This window comes from Zalophus californianus, chromosome 11 (genome assembly GCF_009762305.2).
Source record: "Zalophus californianus isolate mZalCal1 chromosome 11, mZalCal1.pri.v2, whole genome shotgun sequence".
Taxonomy (NCBI): domain Eukaryota; kingdom Metazoa; phylum Chordata; class Mammalia; order Carnivora; family Otariidae; genus Zalophus; species Zalophus californianus.
The window spans coordinates 107,200,002-107,215,037 of NC_045605.1; the positions used below are offsets into that span (position 1 = coordinate 107,200,002).

The window sequence follows — 15,036 nt, forward strand, 5'->3', positions numbered from 1 at the left end:
CATGCTCTCTCTCTCAAATAAATAAATAAATAAATAATAACTGCTTTTGTTATGGAACACCATTTTTATGTGAAAGAAGGCCTTATAGACAAACTGGTTATTCAAACGCAGCTACTTGGAAGATATTTTCTTGAAAATGAGCAAAGTGAACCTATCACTTCTAGGGAAACAACTGAGAATATTTTTGGCCAATGAAAAATAAAATTTGATCTTTCAAGTGAAAATTAGAATTTTGGAAAATGTGTCTGTCACTATAAGCTTCACAGCTTCCCAATTCTTAAGGACTTTTCTGAAAAGATCAGTGGTGATAGTAATGATAATTTTTTTTAAGATTTTATTTATTTATTCATGAGAGACAGACAGAGAGAGAGGCAGAGAGAGAGAAAGGCAGAGGGAGAAGCAGGCTCCCAAGGAGCAGGGAGCCTGATGTGGGACTCGATCCCAGCACTCCAGGATCATGACCTGAGCCGAAGGCAGACACTTAACCATCTGAGCCACCCAGGCGCCCCGATAATAATTTTTTAAATTGTATAATAAAAAATGTGTCCACCTCACACTAGTCAGAATGGCTAAAATTAACAAGTCAGGAAATGACAGATGTTGGCAAGGATGCGGAAAAAGGGGAACCCTCCTACACTGTTGGTGGGAATGCAAGCTGGTGCAGCCATTCTGGAAAACAGTATGGAGGTTCCTCAGAAAGTTGAAAATAGAGCTACCCTACGACCCAGCAATTGCACTACTGGGTATTTACCCCAAAGATACAAATGTAGTGATCCGAAGGGGCACCTGCACCCCAGTGTTTATAGCAGCAATGTCCACAATCACCAAACTATGGAAAGAGCCTAGATGTCCATCAACAGATGAATGGATAAAGAAGATGTGGTATATATAAATATATATATATACATACATACATATATATATACACATATATATATATGTAATTACACACACACACACACACACACACAATGGAATATTATGCAGCCATCAAAAAAATGAAATCTTGCCATTTGCAATGACGTGGATGCTAAGCGAAATACAGGTAGCATGTGGTCTCACTGATATGAGGATTTTGAGAAACAAGACAGAGGATCATAGGGGAAGGGAGGAAAAAATGAAACAAGATGAAACCAGAGAGGGAGACAAACCATAAGAGACTCTTAATCCCAGGAAACAAACTGAGGGTTGCTGGAGTGGTGGGGGGTAGGAGGGATGGGGTGGCTGGGTGATGGACATTGGGGAGGGTATGTGCTATGGTGAGCACTGTGAATTATGAAGAATGAATCACAGACCTGTACCCCTGAAACAAATAATATATGTTAATAAAAGAAGTTTTTTTTAAATGTGTAACATTTGAAAGGTTTGCCTAACTCATGAACCAGTGTTTTCCAAATGACCAATGTATGATGTTACAAAATCATGCTGGGTAAAAGATCCGTTCAAAGAACAAAATAGACCAATGGATAAAATTTTTGTTTTTAACATCTTATTTTGAAATAATTTTAAATTTGCAGAAGAGATGCAGGGATAGTACATAGAGTTCCTGTATTCCCTTTGCCCAGCTTTTCCCAATGTTAACATCTTTCTTAGCCATGGTACATTTATCAAAACTAAGAAATTATCATTGGTACAATACTATTAACTAAATTAAAGACTTTATTCAGATTTCCCAGTTTTTCCACTGTTGTCCTTTTTCTGTTAATTTTAATATATAACAGTGCTACAAAAGCCTCCTCCTTTTTTTTTAACTCTGTATCTTCTTGAGTCTGGATTTTTTTCATATACTCAATCAAAACAATATTTTGCAACAAATTGAATACAGAAGCAGGTAGAGGAATCCAGTTGTCTTCTATTAGCCAGACAGTAAAGAGATTTGCAGAAATGTAAAAGTATACCCTCCCCTTCATACTGCTGTTGAGAATGTAAAATGATGCAGCCATCTTGGAAACAGATTGGCAGTTCCTGAAAAGGTGTGACGTAGAGGTACCAGATGACCCAGCAATTCCACTCCTAGATGGTACCCAAGAGAAATGAAAACATCCATATAAAACTTTGCACATAAATGCTCATTGCAGCATCTATTCATAATACCCAAAAATTGGAAACAAACCAAGTCCATTAACTGAGGAATGGATATGAAAAAGGTGGTATATCAATGCAATGGGATATTTTTTGTCAATAAAAAAAATAATAAAGTATATCCATGCCACAACATGGATGAACCTTGAAAACATTGTGCTAAATGAAAGACAGGCACAAAAGACCATGTATTGTATGATTCCATTTATATGAAATATCCACAATAGGTAAATTGATAGAGTCAGAAATTAAATTAGTGGTTGCCTAGGGCTGGGGGGTGGAGGATGAGATGGTTAGTAGGGTGACAGCTAAAGAGTATGGGGCTTCTTTTTGGGATGATGAAAATGCTCTGGAATTGATTGTGGTAATGTTTGCACAACTCTGAATATCCTAAAAGCCATTGAATTGTACACTTTAAATGGGTGAATTGTACAGTATTTGAATTATATCCCAATAAAATTGTTATTAAAAAAACCATGGCATCTTCTTACTAAATTGTTTTTGTTTTGGAAAAGATATTTTCATAAAAAATGTTTTTATGTAAACACATGAAAGGTTTATTATTTTTAAGTGAATTAATACATATTTTTAAATATCTCAGTTATAATTCCCAATATGGTAAATATTGATAGATGTACCTACATAAACAAAAGCTATTTGGGTATATAATTTTTGAGTGTAGAAAGATTCTGTGACTGAAAAGTTTAAGAATCATTGTAGTAGAAGGAAAGAGACAACAAACATAATAAATAAGAACATTATCTACAGACTTCCCTTGAAATCTAATCCATTCTGGGAAACATGTTGGATGGCAGCAGCCTATCTTCCATTATTTAAATGGGAAAAATAACAGTGAATTCTCAGACATCCAAGAAATCTCCACCTATTTCCTCAGATATTACTATAACGCTCTTAAATATCTGTGTGACCATTCACCAATAATCTTATATTTTAAAACGAGGCATTTAAAACACTAGGAACCGGAGCGCCTGATTAACTCAGTTGGTTAAGCATCTGCCTTCGGTTCAGGTCATGATCTCGGGGCCCTGGGATCCAGCCCCGCATCAGACTCCTCACTCAACAGGGAATCTGCTTCTCCCTCTCCCTCTGCCTTCCGCCTCCCCCCTCAGCTCATGCTGTCTCTCGAGCGGGTGCTTTCTATCTCTCTCTCAAATAAATAAAATCTTTAAATAAATAGAACACCAGGAACCTAATTTTTAATGCGTTAATACTCCTTAATGTGTATTTTTATGTGTTGTACATAATGATATTGTATCAGATATAAATTATTTTGCTTCTATACTGCAAATGAAGATATACTGTTACATAGCTTAAAGATGATATGTAAAGATACTAAAGATAATTTTGAAGTTGGATTCAAGTTGGTAGTGCCCCAGGCACCTGGAAGAAGCAAATACTGGGACCCATGAAGAGCAAATCTTTGGAGAAGGGTGGGAAAGGTGAGAACAGTAGTGCACCATGCTTTAAAAGTGCCAGTGCTCACTGTGACCCTGTGACTGCCCTGCACTCTGTCCTGTTACCTGCACATGCAGATTGGGTGTAACAGGTATGCAGTTCAGATAATGCAGTTGGGATAGAAATTTTTACAAGTATTTACAGCACATATTTGGATATCGAGCATTCACATAGTGAGGGCCACTGCTATTGGAAGGAGATATGTCCTGTGGGGAAATAAATAAAAGAAGATAAAGGGATGGAGTATGCCAGAGATGAGGAAAGTTACAAATTCTGTGTGGTGGTCAGGGTAGGCCTCATTGAGAAGATGACATTTATGCAAAGACTTTGAAGGAGGTGAGGGAGGGAGCTATGCAATATCTGGAGAAAGAGCAGTCTAGTTAGAGGGGCAAAGGCAAAGAAAGGCCCTAAGGCAGGCATGTGTCTGACAGGATCAAGAGGAAGGAGGAGGTGGTCAGTGAGGCTGGAGAGGAATGAGAACAGTAGGAGATGAAGTCAAAGAAGTAGGGGGGACAGGATGTGCGCAGATAATTGCAAGGTCTGTGGTTTTCAATCTGTGTGAATTGGAGGGTTTCGAGCAAAGGACTGATGGTATCACTCTGGCTGTTGTGTGGTGAAGAGACTTATAGGTGGGAAAGAGGAATCAGGAAGACCAGTTAACAGGCCATAGCAGTAATTCAGGCAAGAGATGAGGGTGGCACCAGAGTTTTTTCTTTTCTTTTCTTTTTAAAGCTTATTTAAACAATCTCTCTACACCTGACATGGGGCTTGAACTCACGACCCTGAGATCAAGAGGCACATGTTGTATCAACCAAGCCAGCCAGGTGCCCCACCAGAGTTTTTTCTTGAGCAGTTGGTGGGTGGAAATGCCATTAAGCAAGATGGAGAAGACTGTGGGTGAAGCAGATTTGGAGGGAAAGATCCAAAACTCGGCTTATCGTATTATGTTGGAGATGCCTATTAAATGCCCAGGAGGAGATGTTGAATAGGCAATTGAATATATAGGTTTAGAGTCCAGGAGGGAGGTCTGGGATAGAGATATAATTTGAAGAGTATATTTAATTAAAACCCTAAGATTGGATGAGAGAATTAGAAGTAGAGTGAATGTAGAGAAGAGAACAGGTCTAAGGATTGAGGCCCCAGGCACTCCAACAATAGGAAGTCAGCGAGGAGAGGAAGGACCTGAAATGGAGACCAAGAAAGAGTAGCCAGAGGATGAGAGGAAATCCAAGAGTAGAGGTTCTAGAAGTCAGGTGAAGGAAGTGTTGCTGGAAGTCAAGGGCGATGGGCTCTATCAAAAGCTGCAGATAGGGGCGCCTGGGTGACTCAGTTGTTGAGCCTCTGCCTTCAGCTCAGGTCATGATCCCAGGGGTCCTGGGATCGAGCCCCGCATCGGGCTCCCTGCTCCGCGGGAAGCATGCTTCTCTCTCTCCCACTCGCCCTGCTTGTGTTCCCTCTCTGGCTGAGTCTCTCTGTCAAATAAATAAATAAAATCTTAAAAAAAAAAAAAAAGGCTGCAGTTAAGTCAAAGGAGATGAGAACAGATCATCAGATTCTTTAAAGTGAAGATTATTTGAGACCTTGTCGATAGCATTTTTGGTGGACTGGTGGAGATAGGAAGATTGACTGGAATGCATTTAAGAGAAAATGAAAGAAGAGGACTTCAGGAGAGTAAAAATAGACCTCTTGGGGAGTTCACTATAAAGTGAAGGCAAGATATAGGTTGGTATCGAGCAGGGGACATGGGGATGAGAGAGTTATTTTTTGTTTTGATTTGGTTTGGTTTTTGGTTTTTTAAGATGAGAGAAATAACAGCGTGTTTGTTAGTGGAAATGATCCAGAGAAAGAGGAAAGTTGATTATGCAGGAGAGGAAAGACTGGGTAGGAGAGCATTTGAGCAGGTGAGAAGGAATGAGCTCTGATGCCCGAGTGGAGCAGTTGACTTCAGATGGGAGAGGAGCCTTCATCTGTATAACGGGAGGGATGAAGGAGACATGAGCACAGATGCGCTAAGTAGGTAGGTGTGCTGGGAGTTGTGGGAGCCCTTTTCCCATTGCTTGCATTTTGTCAGCAAAGTAGGAATCAAGGTTATCAGCTTAGAGTGAGGAGAGGTGAGGGGATGTTAGAGGTTTGAGGAAAAATGAGAAGGTATAAAACCATCATCAAGTACAGCAGAAAAGTGGAAAGACTTGAGACAATACAGAGTAAATTGTCAGGTTGCCTTGTCGGCTCATTACTGTTTTGGGGTCATATATTAAAAGACAGACCAGTTCGCCTGATTATATGATTCTCTCTGGGCATGTTCAGCTGGTGCAGTTAGATTTTTTTTTTTAAGTGTTCCATGATTCACTGTTTGCGTGAATCAGTGCATCCAGTGCTCCATGCAATACGTGCCCTCCTTAATACCCATCACCATGCTCACCCATTCCCCGTCCCCCCAAAACCCTCAGTTTGATTCCTAGAGTCCATAGTCTCTCATGGTTCATCTCCCCCTCTGATTCCCCCCCCCCCTTAAGATTTTATTTATTTGAGAGAAAGAGAGCAGGAGCAGGGGAAGGGGCAGAGGGAGAGGGAGAAGCAGACTCCCCGCTGAGCAGAGAGCCCAATGCGGGGCTCGATCCTAGGACTCTGGGATCATGACTTGAGCCGAAGGCAGATGCTTAACCAACTGAGCTACCCAGGTGCCCTGAAGTTGAATTTAAATAGGGTTGTAATTTTTACCAAATGAGTATGGCAAACTAGCAGCAGAGCACAGGAGTTAAGGTTGTGTGCAAGAACATATTTATAAAGATTGACTGTGGCATTTAAGCTGGGTAAGGAGGAGAGACAGACAACAGGGGCCTGAGGAAAATTGAAACAATGGAAGGATCCTTGGATTGTAGGCCCTGGTGGGTCTGAAGGATTATTGTTGTTGACAAACCAGAGAGAATGAGCTGAAAAGATAGGTGGTAATCAGAGTGGGGAGCATGAAACTGAGATTAGGTATTGGTTGTAATTATTGGTAATGATAAGATCCAGAGTATGATCGTTTGGGTGAGTAGCTAAGACAAGTGTGAGGACAAGATCATCGGAAGAGAGGGATTAGGGGATTGAGACAACCATGATGTAGGAAAGAGCATATATTGAAACCACAGAGAGTTATGGCTGGTGTACTACTGGGGAGAACAGTGAGTGAGGAGCTAAAATCAAGAAATGAGCAGGAATGACTACAGTTAAAGATCCCAGCAACAACAGGGAATAGAGGGTAATATGAACTGAGGGCATCAATTTAGAATAGGGTTTTTAGAGAGGTGGAGGGGAGAATGTTCTAGAGCTGGTGATGAAAACAAGGACACCTTCCCCATCTCTAATCCAGTGGTGTGTGGGTTATGGGAGAAAAATGGCCACCATTTGAGAGAGTTACCCAAGAAGCCATGTATTCAGTGGAGATGAGGTTTCAGCTAGAGCAGGGTTTCTCAGCAGTGGCACTAGACACGTGGGGTCTGTTGGTGCATCACAGGATGGTCAGCAACAACCCTGGCCTCTACCCTCTAGAAATACTTCACACACGCGCACGCGCACACACACACACACACACACACACACCAGTTATAATAACCAAAACTGGGGCGCCTGGGTGGCTCAGTCGGTTAAGCGGCTGCCTTCAGCTCAGGTCACGATCCCAGGGTCCTGGGATTGAGCCCCGTATCGGGCTCCTTGCTCGGCAGAGAGCCTGCTTCTCCTTCTCGCTCTGCCTGCCGCTCCCCCTGCTTGTGCTCTCTCTCTCTCTATCTGTGTCAAATAAATAAAATCTTAAAAAATATATATATAATAACCAAAATTATGTCTGAATATTGCCAAATGTCTCCTACCTCTGGTTGGAACCACTGCTATATATAAACCACATTTTGAATTCTTTCAGCATTTCTGAGATTCATTTTACAGAGATTTTTTAAAATCAAATCAATAAAGTCAGGTAAAAATTTTGTCAAGATTCTTGTTCGTAATAGTGGTTATTATGAAAAGTGTTATCTAACAGATGAGGCAGAATTTCCTTTATTATTTTTCATTGGTATGATTTAATACTATTCTCATTACAAAAACATTGTGAAATATTGTATTTAGATTTTCCTTCCTGCAATAAACAAAATTTGCATTTTGTAAAAACAAAAATTAGAAATGGATATAAAACCTAAATATAAAAACTAAAATTATTAAACAAAATTTTTTAAGATTTTATTTATTTGACAGAGAGAGAGACAGTAAGAGAAGGAACAGAAGCAGGGAGAGTGGGAGAGGGAGAAGCAAGCTTCCCGCTGAGCAGGGAGCCTAATGTGGGGCTCGATCCCAGGACTCTGGGATCGTGACCTGAGCCAAAGGCAGACGCTTAACGACTGAGCCACCCAGGCGCCCAAATTATAAAATTGTTAAAGGGAAACAGCAGAATACCTGCTCCAACACAGCAGAGTAACTGCACAATCTTAGAGTAGGCAGAGATTTCTTAGGACCCAGAATGCATTAACCATAAAAAAATAATAAATACTTCATCAAAAGATACCATTAAGAAAATAAGTAGGCAAGGAAATATTTACAATACATATATCTGACAAGTGACTTGTATACATAAAAAAAACTCTTACAATTCAAAAGCAAGTTAAACAAACCTGGATGAAAATGTTTGACCAGGCACCTCATAAATGGCAGTTTACAAATGATCAATAAACTAATGGAAAGGTGCTTAATAGTAATAGTCATCAGAGAAATGCAAATTGCACCCACAGCGATATTCCACTGTATGTACCCATTAGAATCCATGAATCAAAGCCTCATCACACCAAGTGCTGGTGAAGATATGGAGTAACTGGAGCTCTCATACACTGCTGCTGGGGGTGGGAATGGTATCAACACTTTGGTCTGGCAGTTTCTCATAAAGTTAAACATACATCTACCCTAAGACCCAGCAATTCCTCTCCTAGGTGTTTGCCTAAGAAAAAGTAACAACATATAGGTCTACACAGACTTGTAACAAAATGGCAACATGAGCCATAATAGCCAAAAACTAGAAATGACCCAAATGTGAATGTTCAGCAACAGTAGAATGGACAAAGTGTGGTATATTCATAGAATGGAATTCCACTCGGCAATAAAAAGGAATGAACTACTAATACATGCAATACCCTGTATGAACCTCAAAAGATGTTTGAAGAAGCCCAACCAGAATAGTGCATACCATATGACTCCATTTATATGGAATTTTAGAATTCGCAAAACTAACCTATGGTGAAAGAAATCAGAACAAGTGCTTACCTCTGAAAGAGCAGTGTAGAATTGTTTGGGAAGGATCACAGAGTTTTTCTGGAGCAATAGAAATGATGTACGTCCTGAGGCAGATGTGGGTTACACAGGTATATGCATTTATCAACTCATTGATCTGTGTACTGGAGATCTGGGCATTTCACCGTGTTTAAATTAAATCTCAATTAAAAAATAATTTATACAAATTTACTGACATTCCTTAGGCCCTCCTGCTGATCTCTTTTTACACCTTAGGAATAGTTTGGCCCAACTTTATTTTTAGAGCTAAAAATGCTGGGGTATCTAGCCCGTTGTTAGGTTGGAAGAGGTAGGGCTGAAAGGAAAGGTTCCTGGAAAAACATTAAACTGAGACCTGAAAGATGAGTGCCTTAGGTATATGTAGAAGCACGAGTGAGCATCCAAGAAGAAAAAAAAGCACGTGAAAAGAAAGGCCCAAAGACAAGACAGTGCAGGTGAAGTGTCAATTTGAGAGGAAGAAGGGAGGCAGAGGTGAGCATGGGGAAAGCTCTTCTTTGGGAGTGTTAGGAGAACTCACGTGCAAAAATAAATCACTTTTGTGTGAAAACCTTTTATGAACACACAACATAATACATGTAAAATCATACCTATGATGTGGCTTGATTTTAATGAGCCTAACAAAGACCATTGAAATATTTGGTAAGAATATTTGTAGAGTTTAAAAGTTGTTTGCAAACTTAGTATTTCTTTTGGTCTGATTTTTGATGATACATATTTGACCTATTTTTTCTTGGTTTCAGGGTTCAAAAAGGATTCTTCGCTCCAATGAGATCGTCCTTCCAGCTAGTGGACTGGTGGAAACAGAACTCCAATTAACCTTCTCCCTTCAGGTAAGAGTCTACTCAATCTTAGGTCGCTAATGTCCAGTCTAGTCTCTAAATAGTCCTTTAATCTGGAGACTGTTTTATCCAAGAGCAGCCATAGCCCAATGAATTGATCCTCTATCACTAGCCTGAAGGGCCAGAGCAGTCACTTAGCCAGTCACAGTGAGGATGCTGAGACCCAAGTTCTTTTCCTTTTCCTTGGATAAGGCTGTTAGCCTGCCCTCAGCCCCATTACCTCTCCTTGGTAATCTGCAGCCCACACTCCAGCTGAATGTGTCCCCTTCAGTCTCGTTCTGCCCCCAGGTTGTAATCTCAATTCCTTCCCTTCTCCTCCTTATCCTCTTTAGTATGTCCCTCTCTCATCATAATCCCAGGAGCCCAAATTGAAGCACATGGAGAAAACACTTGGTCACATGGCAAGGAAAGAGGCAGTTTTCTTTTCTTTCTTTCTTTTTTTTTTTTAAGATTTTATTTATTTATTTGACAGAGACGCAGCGAGAGAGGGAACACAAGCAGGGAGAGTGGGAGAGGGAGAAGCAGGCTTCCCGCTGAGCCAGGAGCCTGATGCGGGGCTCGATCCCAGGACCCTGGGACCATGACCTGAGCCGAAGGCAGACGCTTAACAGACTGAGCCACCCAGGCACCCCTCTTTTCTTTTTTAAAAAGATTTTATTTATTGGAGAGAGAGTGAGAAAGAAAGCACGAGCCGGCGGGGTGGTGGCGGGGGGAGTTGAGTGGATGGGCAGGGAGAGGGACAAGCCGACTCCCCCCTGAGCAGGGAGCTGACAAGGGGCTTAATCCCAGGGCCCCAGGATCATGACCTGAGCCAAAGGCAGACTCTTAACCAACTGAGCCACCAAGAGGCAGTTTTCTGAACATGTGTTTACCACAGAGCTGCAGAATGGAAGTCAGGCACCAAGCAGAATCAGACCCTCAGCAGCGACTTAAGGGTGGCTCCTTCACCCCTGATTCCCAGCCTTGTAAAGACAGAAGACAGTGAGGCACAGAAAATTTGCACTGTATCCTCCAGCAGGACCAGAACCCACCAAGGACCCATTTGCTTTTTTTTTTTTAAGATTTTATTTATTTGAGAAAGAGCACAAGCAGGGGGAGGGGCAGAGGAAGAGGGAGAAGCAGGCTGCCCGCTGAGCAGGGAGCCAGATACAGGGCTCGATCCCAGGACCTTGGGATCATGACCTGAGCCAAAGGCAGACACTCAACCTACTGAGCCACACAAGTGCCCCAAGACTCAGTTGCTTATTAACCGTGCTTGACTCTTTTATATTTGGCAGTATCCTCATTTCCTGAAGCGAGATGCCAACAAGCTACAGATCATGTTGCAAAGGAGAAAGCGCTACAAGAACCGGACCATCTTGGGCTATAAAACCCTAGCTGTGGGACTCATCAACATGGCAGAGGTAAGAGGAACTGTCTCCAGCCTTTAGGTCAGAGAGCCCAAGAGAGACACCAGGCCCAGCCAGCTGAGCCCAGCAAATGATTTTCCCAGCCCATTGGCCGGGTGTTTTAGTTTATTTTACAAGTCAGTTCTTTTATTGGAAATTCAGGATATACCTCTTCTTATCCAGGTACTTTCTCCCTCACAAAATGTTTTTCTTTAAGTTTAAAAGAAAATTCAAACTGGGCGCCTGGGTGGCTCAGATAGTTAAGCATCTGCCTTCGGCTCAGGTAATGATCCCAGAGTTCTGGGATCGAGTCCCTCATCGGGCTCTCTGATCCTTGGGAGCCTGCTTCTCCCTCTGCCTCTCTCTCTCTCTCTCTGTCTTTCATGAATGAATGAATGAATAAATAAATAAATAAATAAATAAATAAATAAATAAAACCATGCATGGGAGTGTATTTAAAAAAAAAAAGAAAATTCAAACTTATAGAAAAGTTGTAAGAGTAGTATAAAGAATTCCCATATACCTTCCTTTAGATTCTTCAGTGCTAACTTATTACCACATTCACTTTATTTTCCATGAATATAAGCATTCATGCATATTATTTTCTTTGAACCACTGAGAGTAAGTTGCAGACACGATGCCCTATTACACGTTAATACCGCACTATGTTAATTTCCTAAAAATAAGAATACTCTCCTGTGTGGTCAGCACCATGCCTGCCATAAAGATCAAGATCACCATCCAACGCACAGTCCCTATTCACATCGCACCAGGTGTCTCAGTAATGTCCTTTACAGGCCCAGGATTTAATCTAGGATTATGTGTTCATTTAATTTTCATGCCTTTTTAGTCTCCTTCAATTTTCAACAGTCCCTCAGATTTGCCTTGTCTTTCATTCCCTTGACTTTTTTTAAGAGTATCGGTTAAAAAAAAAGAATGAAAAATAGTGTACAGGGTGGTTACCTTATAGAATGTTCCTCAGTTTGGGTTTGTCTGATGTTTTTTGAAGATTAGATTCAACTTACACATTTTTGACAGAATTACCACAGAAGTAATGCTGTGTTCCTCCCAGTGCAACACAGGCAGTGCTCCACGTCGATTTGTTCCATTTCTGGTGAGGTTAGCTTTTATTGCTTGATTAAGATGATGTCTGCCAGGATTTCCAACCTAAATTAATACATTTTTTTGTATTTACCAATGAAAAAATATTTTATAGGGAGATGTTTTGAGACTTTGTAGCAACATTTTCTCTCCTCATGACTTCACCAACTAGTTTTAGCATCTATTAATGATTCTTGCCTGAATCTATTATTTTGATGCTTGCCAGACAGTGACTTTCTAATCCTATCATTCCTGCTATATATATGAGTTCGCTTTCTCTTGAAAGAGAGAGCTTTCTCTTCTTTCCCATTTATTGATTGGTTCATTTTTTTGTATTAGTTATGGACGTATGGATTCCTGTTTAATTCAGTGGGGTTTAATCTGTAACTGTCATTTTTATTTTGATGCTCAAATTATCTCAGATTTGGATATCCCCAAGACACAGCAGAGTTTCTGTTTTCAGAGGTTCTGCTCCTGTAGGGGCCATGACGCCTCAAACATCATCTCAACATCATCATCTCAAACATCCCCCCACAGTGGATCCCAGCGAAGCCTTAGTAAGGTCAAGTGAAGGAGCCTCTGTGAAAAGGGGTGTTGTCAATTCCATCCAAATAACACAAGCTCTCAGGAGCAGAGGAATTCAAGGAAGACCGCCATCTCTCTCTCTTTTCTCCCCTTCCCCAAGTTTTCTTGTTTGTAATCTCCCTACATTGGTAACCAAAAAATCATTCAATTTGGTCCTTTTTCAAGGATTTTGGGAAAGCAGTCTGTGAAGAAAATCCCTTTAGTGGGGAGGGCTGTTCAGTCATGTCAAAGACTGAAGATCCCTCTGTTTGACAAGCTCCATCCTGTCCACAAGGTATCCGTGCTCCTCCTGGCTGAGTTCAGTCAGCCAATGAATTGCCTCATCTGTTCGATAGGATGACGTTTCTTTGACTGAAATTCTTTACATATACACGTGTGTATTATGTTTACAGAATTTCATCACATGAAACAAAATTATGTCATTATGTATTTTTTGACGTCTAAGACCCTAGTTTGGCTGTACTATGAAGCGTTGTTCTTTAAATGCTTTGTCTGCAGAGGTTTTACATGATACTTGTAGATTTTCAGGGCAGGCCCCCATTTAACTCAAGTCCTGTCAACGTGTCATTTCTTGTCATCAATAGCAGGGATTTTCCATCCATCGATTTCCTGTTCCTGAGAAGCACTAGCTTGCTCCTCAAATCCTGCCGCTCGGAAATAGTTGACATCCATCACAGTCCTGTCTGCAGGATCTGGTGGCCTCCCATTCTGCATGGAATTCCCCATGTGGCTGGCACCAGGAGGCTTCCCCCTCTTGCAGAACTCTGCCGCTGCCACATGCCCAGCCCCCATGCAGCCAGCCCACAGATCCGTTTTAACTTATGTCTACTTTAGTACATTAAATAGGAAAATTTTTGTGACCTTAATAAATAGAATATGTGAAATAGTCCCAGCCTTTCGGTCTTTCTTCTTTGGGTTTTGAATCAGTATGAGGGACTGTAGGGAGTGAAGTATTATGGACACCACATTTCCCCACCTGTGTCAAGCCCTTCCGTTTTCTCACATCCTGTAGGTCCTTTTCCCCATTGCCAGACACAGGTGACCACCATCTGCAGGGTGGCTCCACCCAGCTAGGAGAACTAGTTCTCTGTCAAAGACTAAAACTAAAATGTAGTCCTAGAGATTAACCATCATTTTCAGTCTTGAGGCTTGATTTTTGTTTTTAAGCACGGGGCCTGACCAGTGGCTGGCATTTCAAGTAAGACCTTGAAGGTAATAGGAGAACAGTAACCTTGGATTTGAAAAATAGTGAGAAAGAAAATGTATTCGCACAATGCCATTCCCATTGGCTTGCACAACCATTTGGATTTATGAAAATGGTAACTCACCTCCTCTAGTAAGGCATTTGCATTGCTACCCTGTGGTCTCAGGTGATGCAGCACCCTAATGAAGGCGCCTTGGTGCTTGGCCTGCACAGCAATGTGAAGGATGTCTCTGTGCCTGTGGCAGAAATAAAGATCTACTCTCTGTCCAGCCAGCCCATTGACCATGAAGGAATCAAATCCAAGCTCTCTGGTAAGATGTATACAGTATCTGGAGGCCCTCTGGGTCAAGAACAAGCCCATCACCTGCTCCCCATCCTGGAAAAGCTGAACAAGCCAGGGCCTAAAATGTTCCTATGAAAGAAGTTTATAGAGATCCCTGAGAATAAAATGTGGCCTACAATGGCTGTGGCCCTCTCCTCTACCCCAGCCATATTTCCACCTGATGGGAGCCATGATTCCAGCCAACCAGACTCTCTTAGGCCAGATCTTTGCATTGCAAGGTTGTCTTACTAAGGTGTCTCTTTCCAGATCGTTCTCCTGATATTGACAATTATTCTGAGGAAGAGGAGGAAAGTTTTTCATCAGAACAGGAAGGCAGTGATGATCCATTGCATGGGCAGGTAACTCTCCACAACCCCTCACATGTAGTATCTGAGAAATGATTCCAGACCCTCCTGGGATTTCCCAACTTCATTCCATCCACCTACCCCCTTAGGACCTGTTCTATGAGGATGAAGATCTACGGAAAGTAAAGAAGACCCGGAGGAAACTAACCTCAACCTCTGCCATCACAAGGGTGAGCCTCAAAGGTCTGGGGAATGTTTTAGCTGAGATTTTCAATTTGGAGGTAGGATGGGAGTGGTGTATTGAAACTTCCTGGGGTCTTTTTAAAAATCTGCACATGGAGGTTCTGGAGGTTCTGATACACCCTTTTATCTCCTCCTCCTCCACCACCACCACCTAATTAAGAGTCACTGTTGTAGAGAA

At 41.5% G+C, this 15,036-nt stretch overlaps 1 protein-coding gene across 1 annotated transcript in view; it reads left to right on the forward strand.

Annotated features, from left to right (window-relative positions):
* PACS1 (phosphofurin acidic cluster sorting protein 1) overlaps positions 1-15,036 on the forward strand; it is a 143,485-nt gene that overhangs the window by 103,555 nt on the left and 24,894 nt on the right. Inside the window, exons 3-7 of the mRNA XM_027579406.2 lie at positions 9,612-9,701; positions 10,988-11,113; positions 14,155-14,299; positions 14,578-14,669; positions 14,765-14,845. Coding sequence (XP_027435207.1) covers positions 9,612-9,701; positions 10,988-11,113; positions 14,155-14,299; positions 14,578-14,669; positions 14,765-14,845 — 534 coding nt within the window. The remainder of the gene's footprint in view (positions 1-9,611; positions 9,702-10,987; positions 11,114-14,154; positions 14,300-14,577; positions 14,670-14,764; positions 14,846-15,036) is intronic.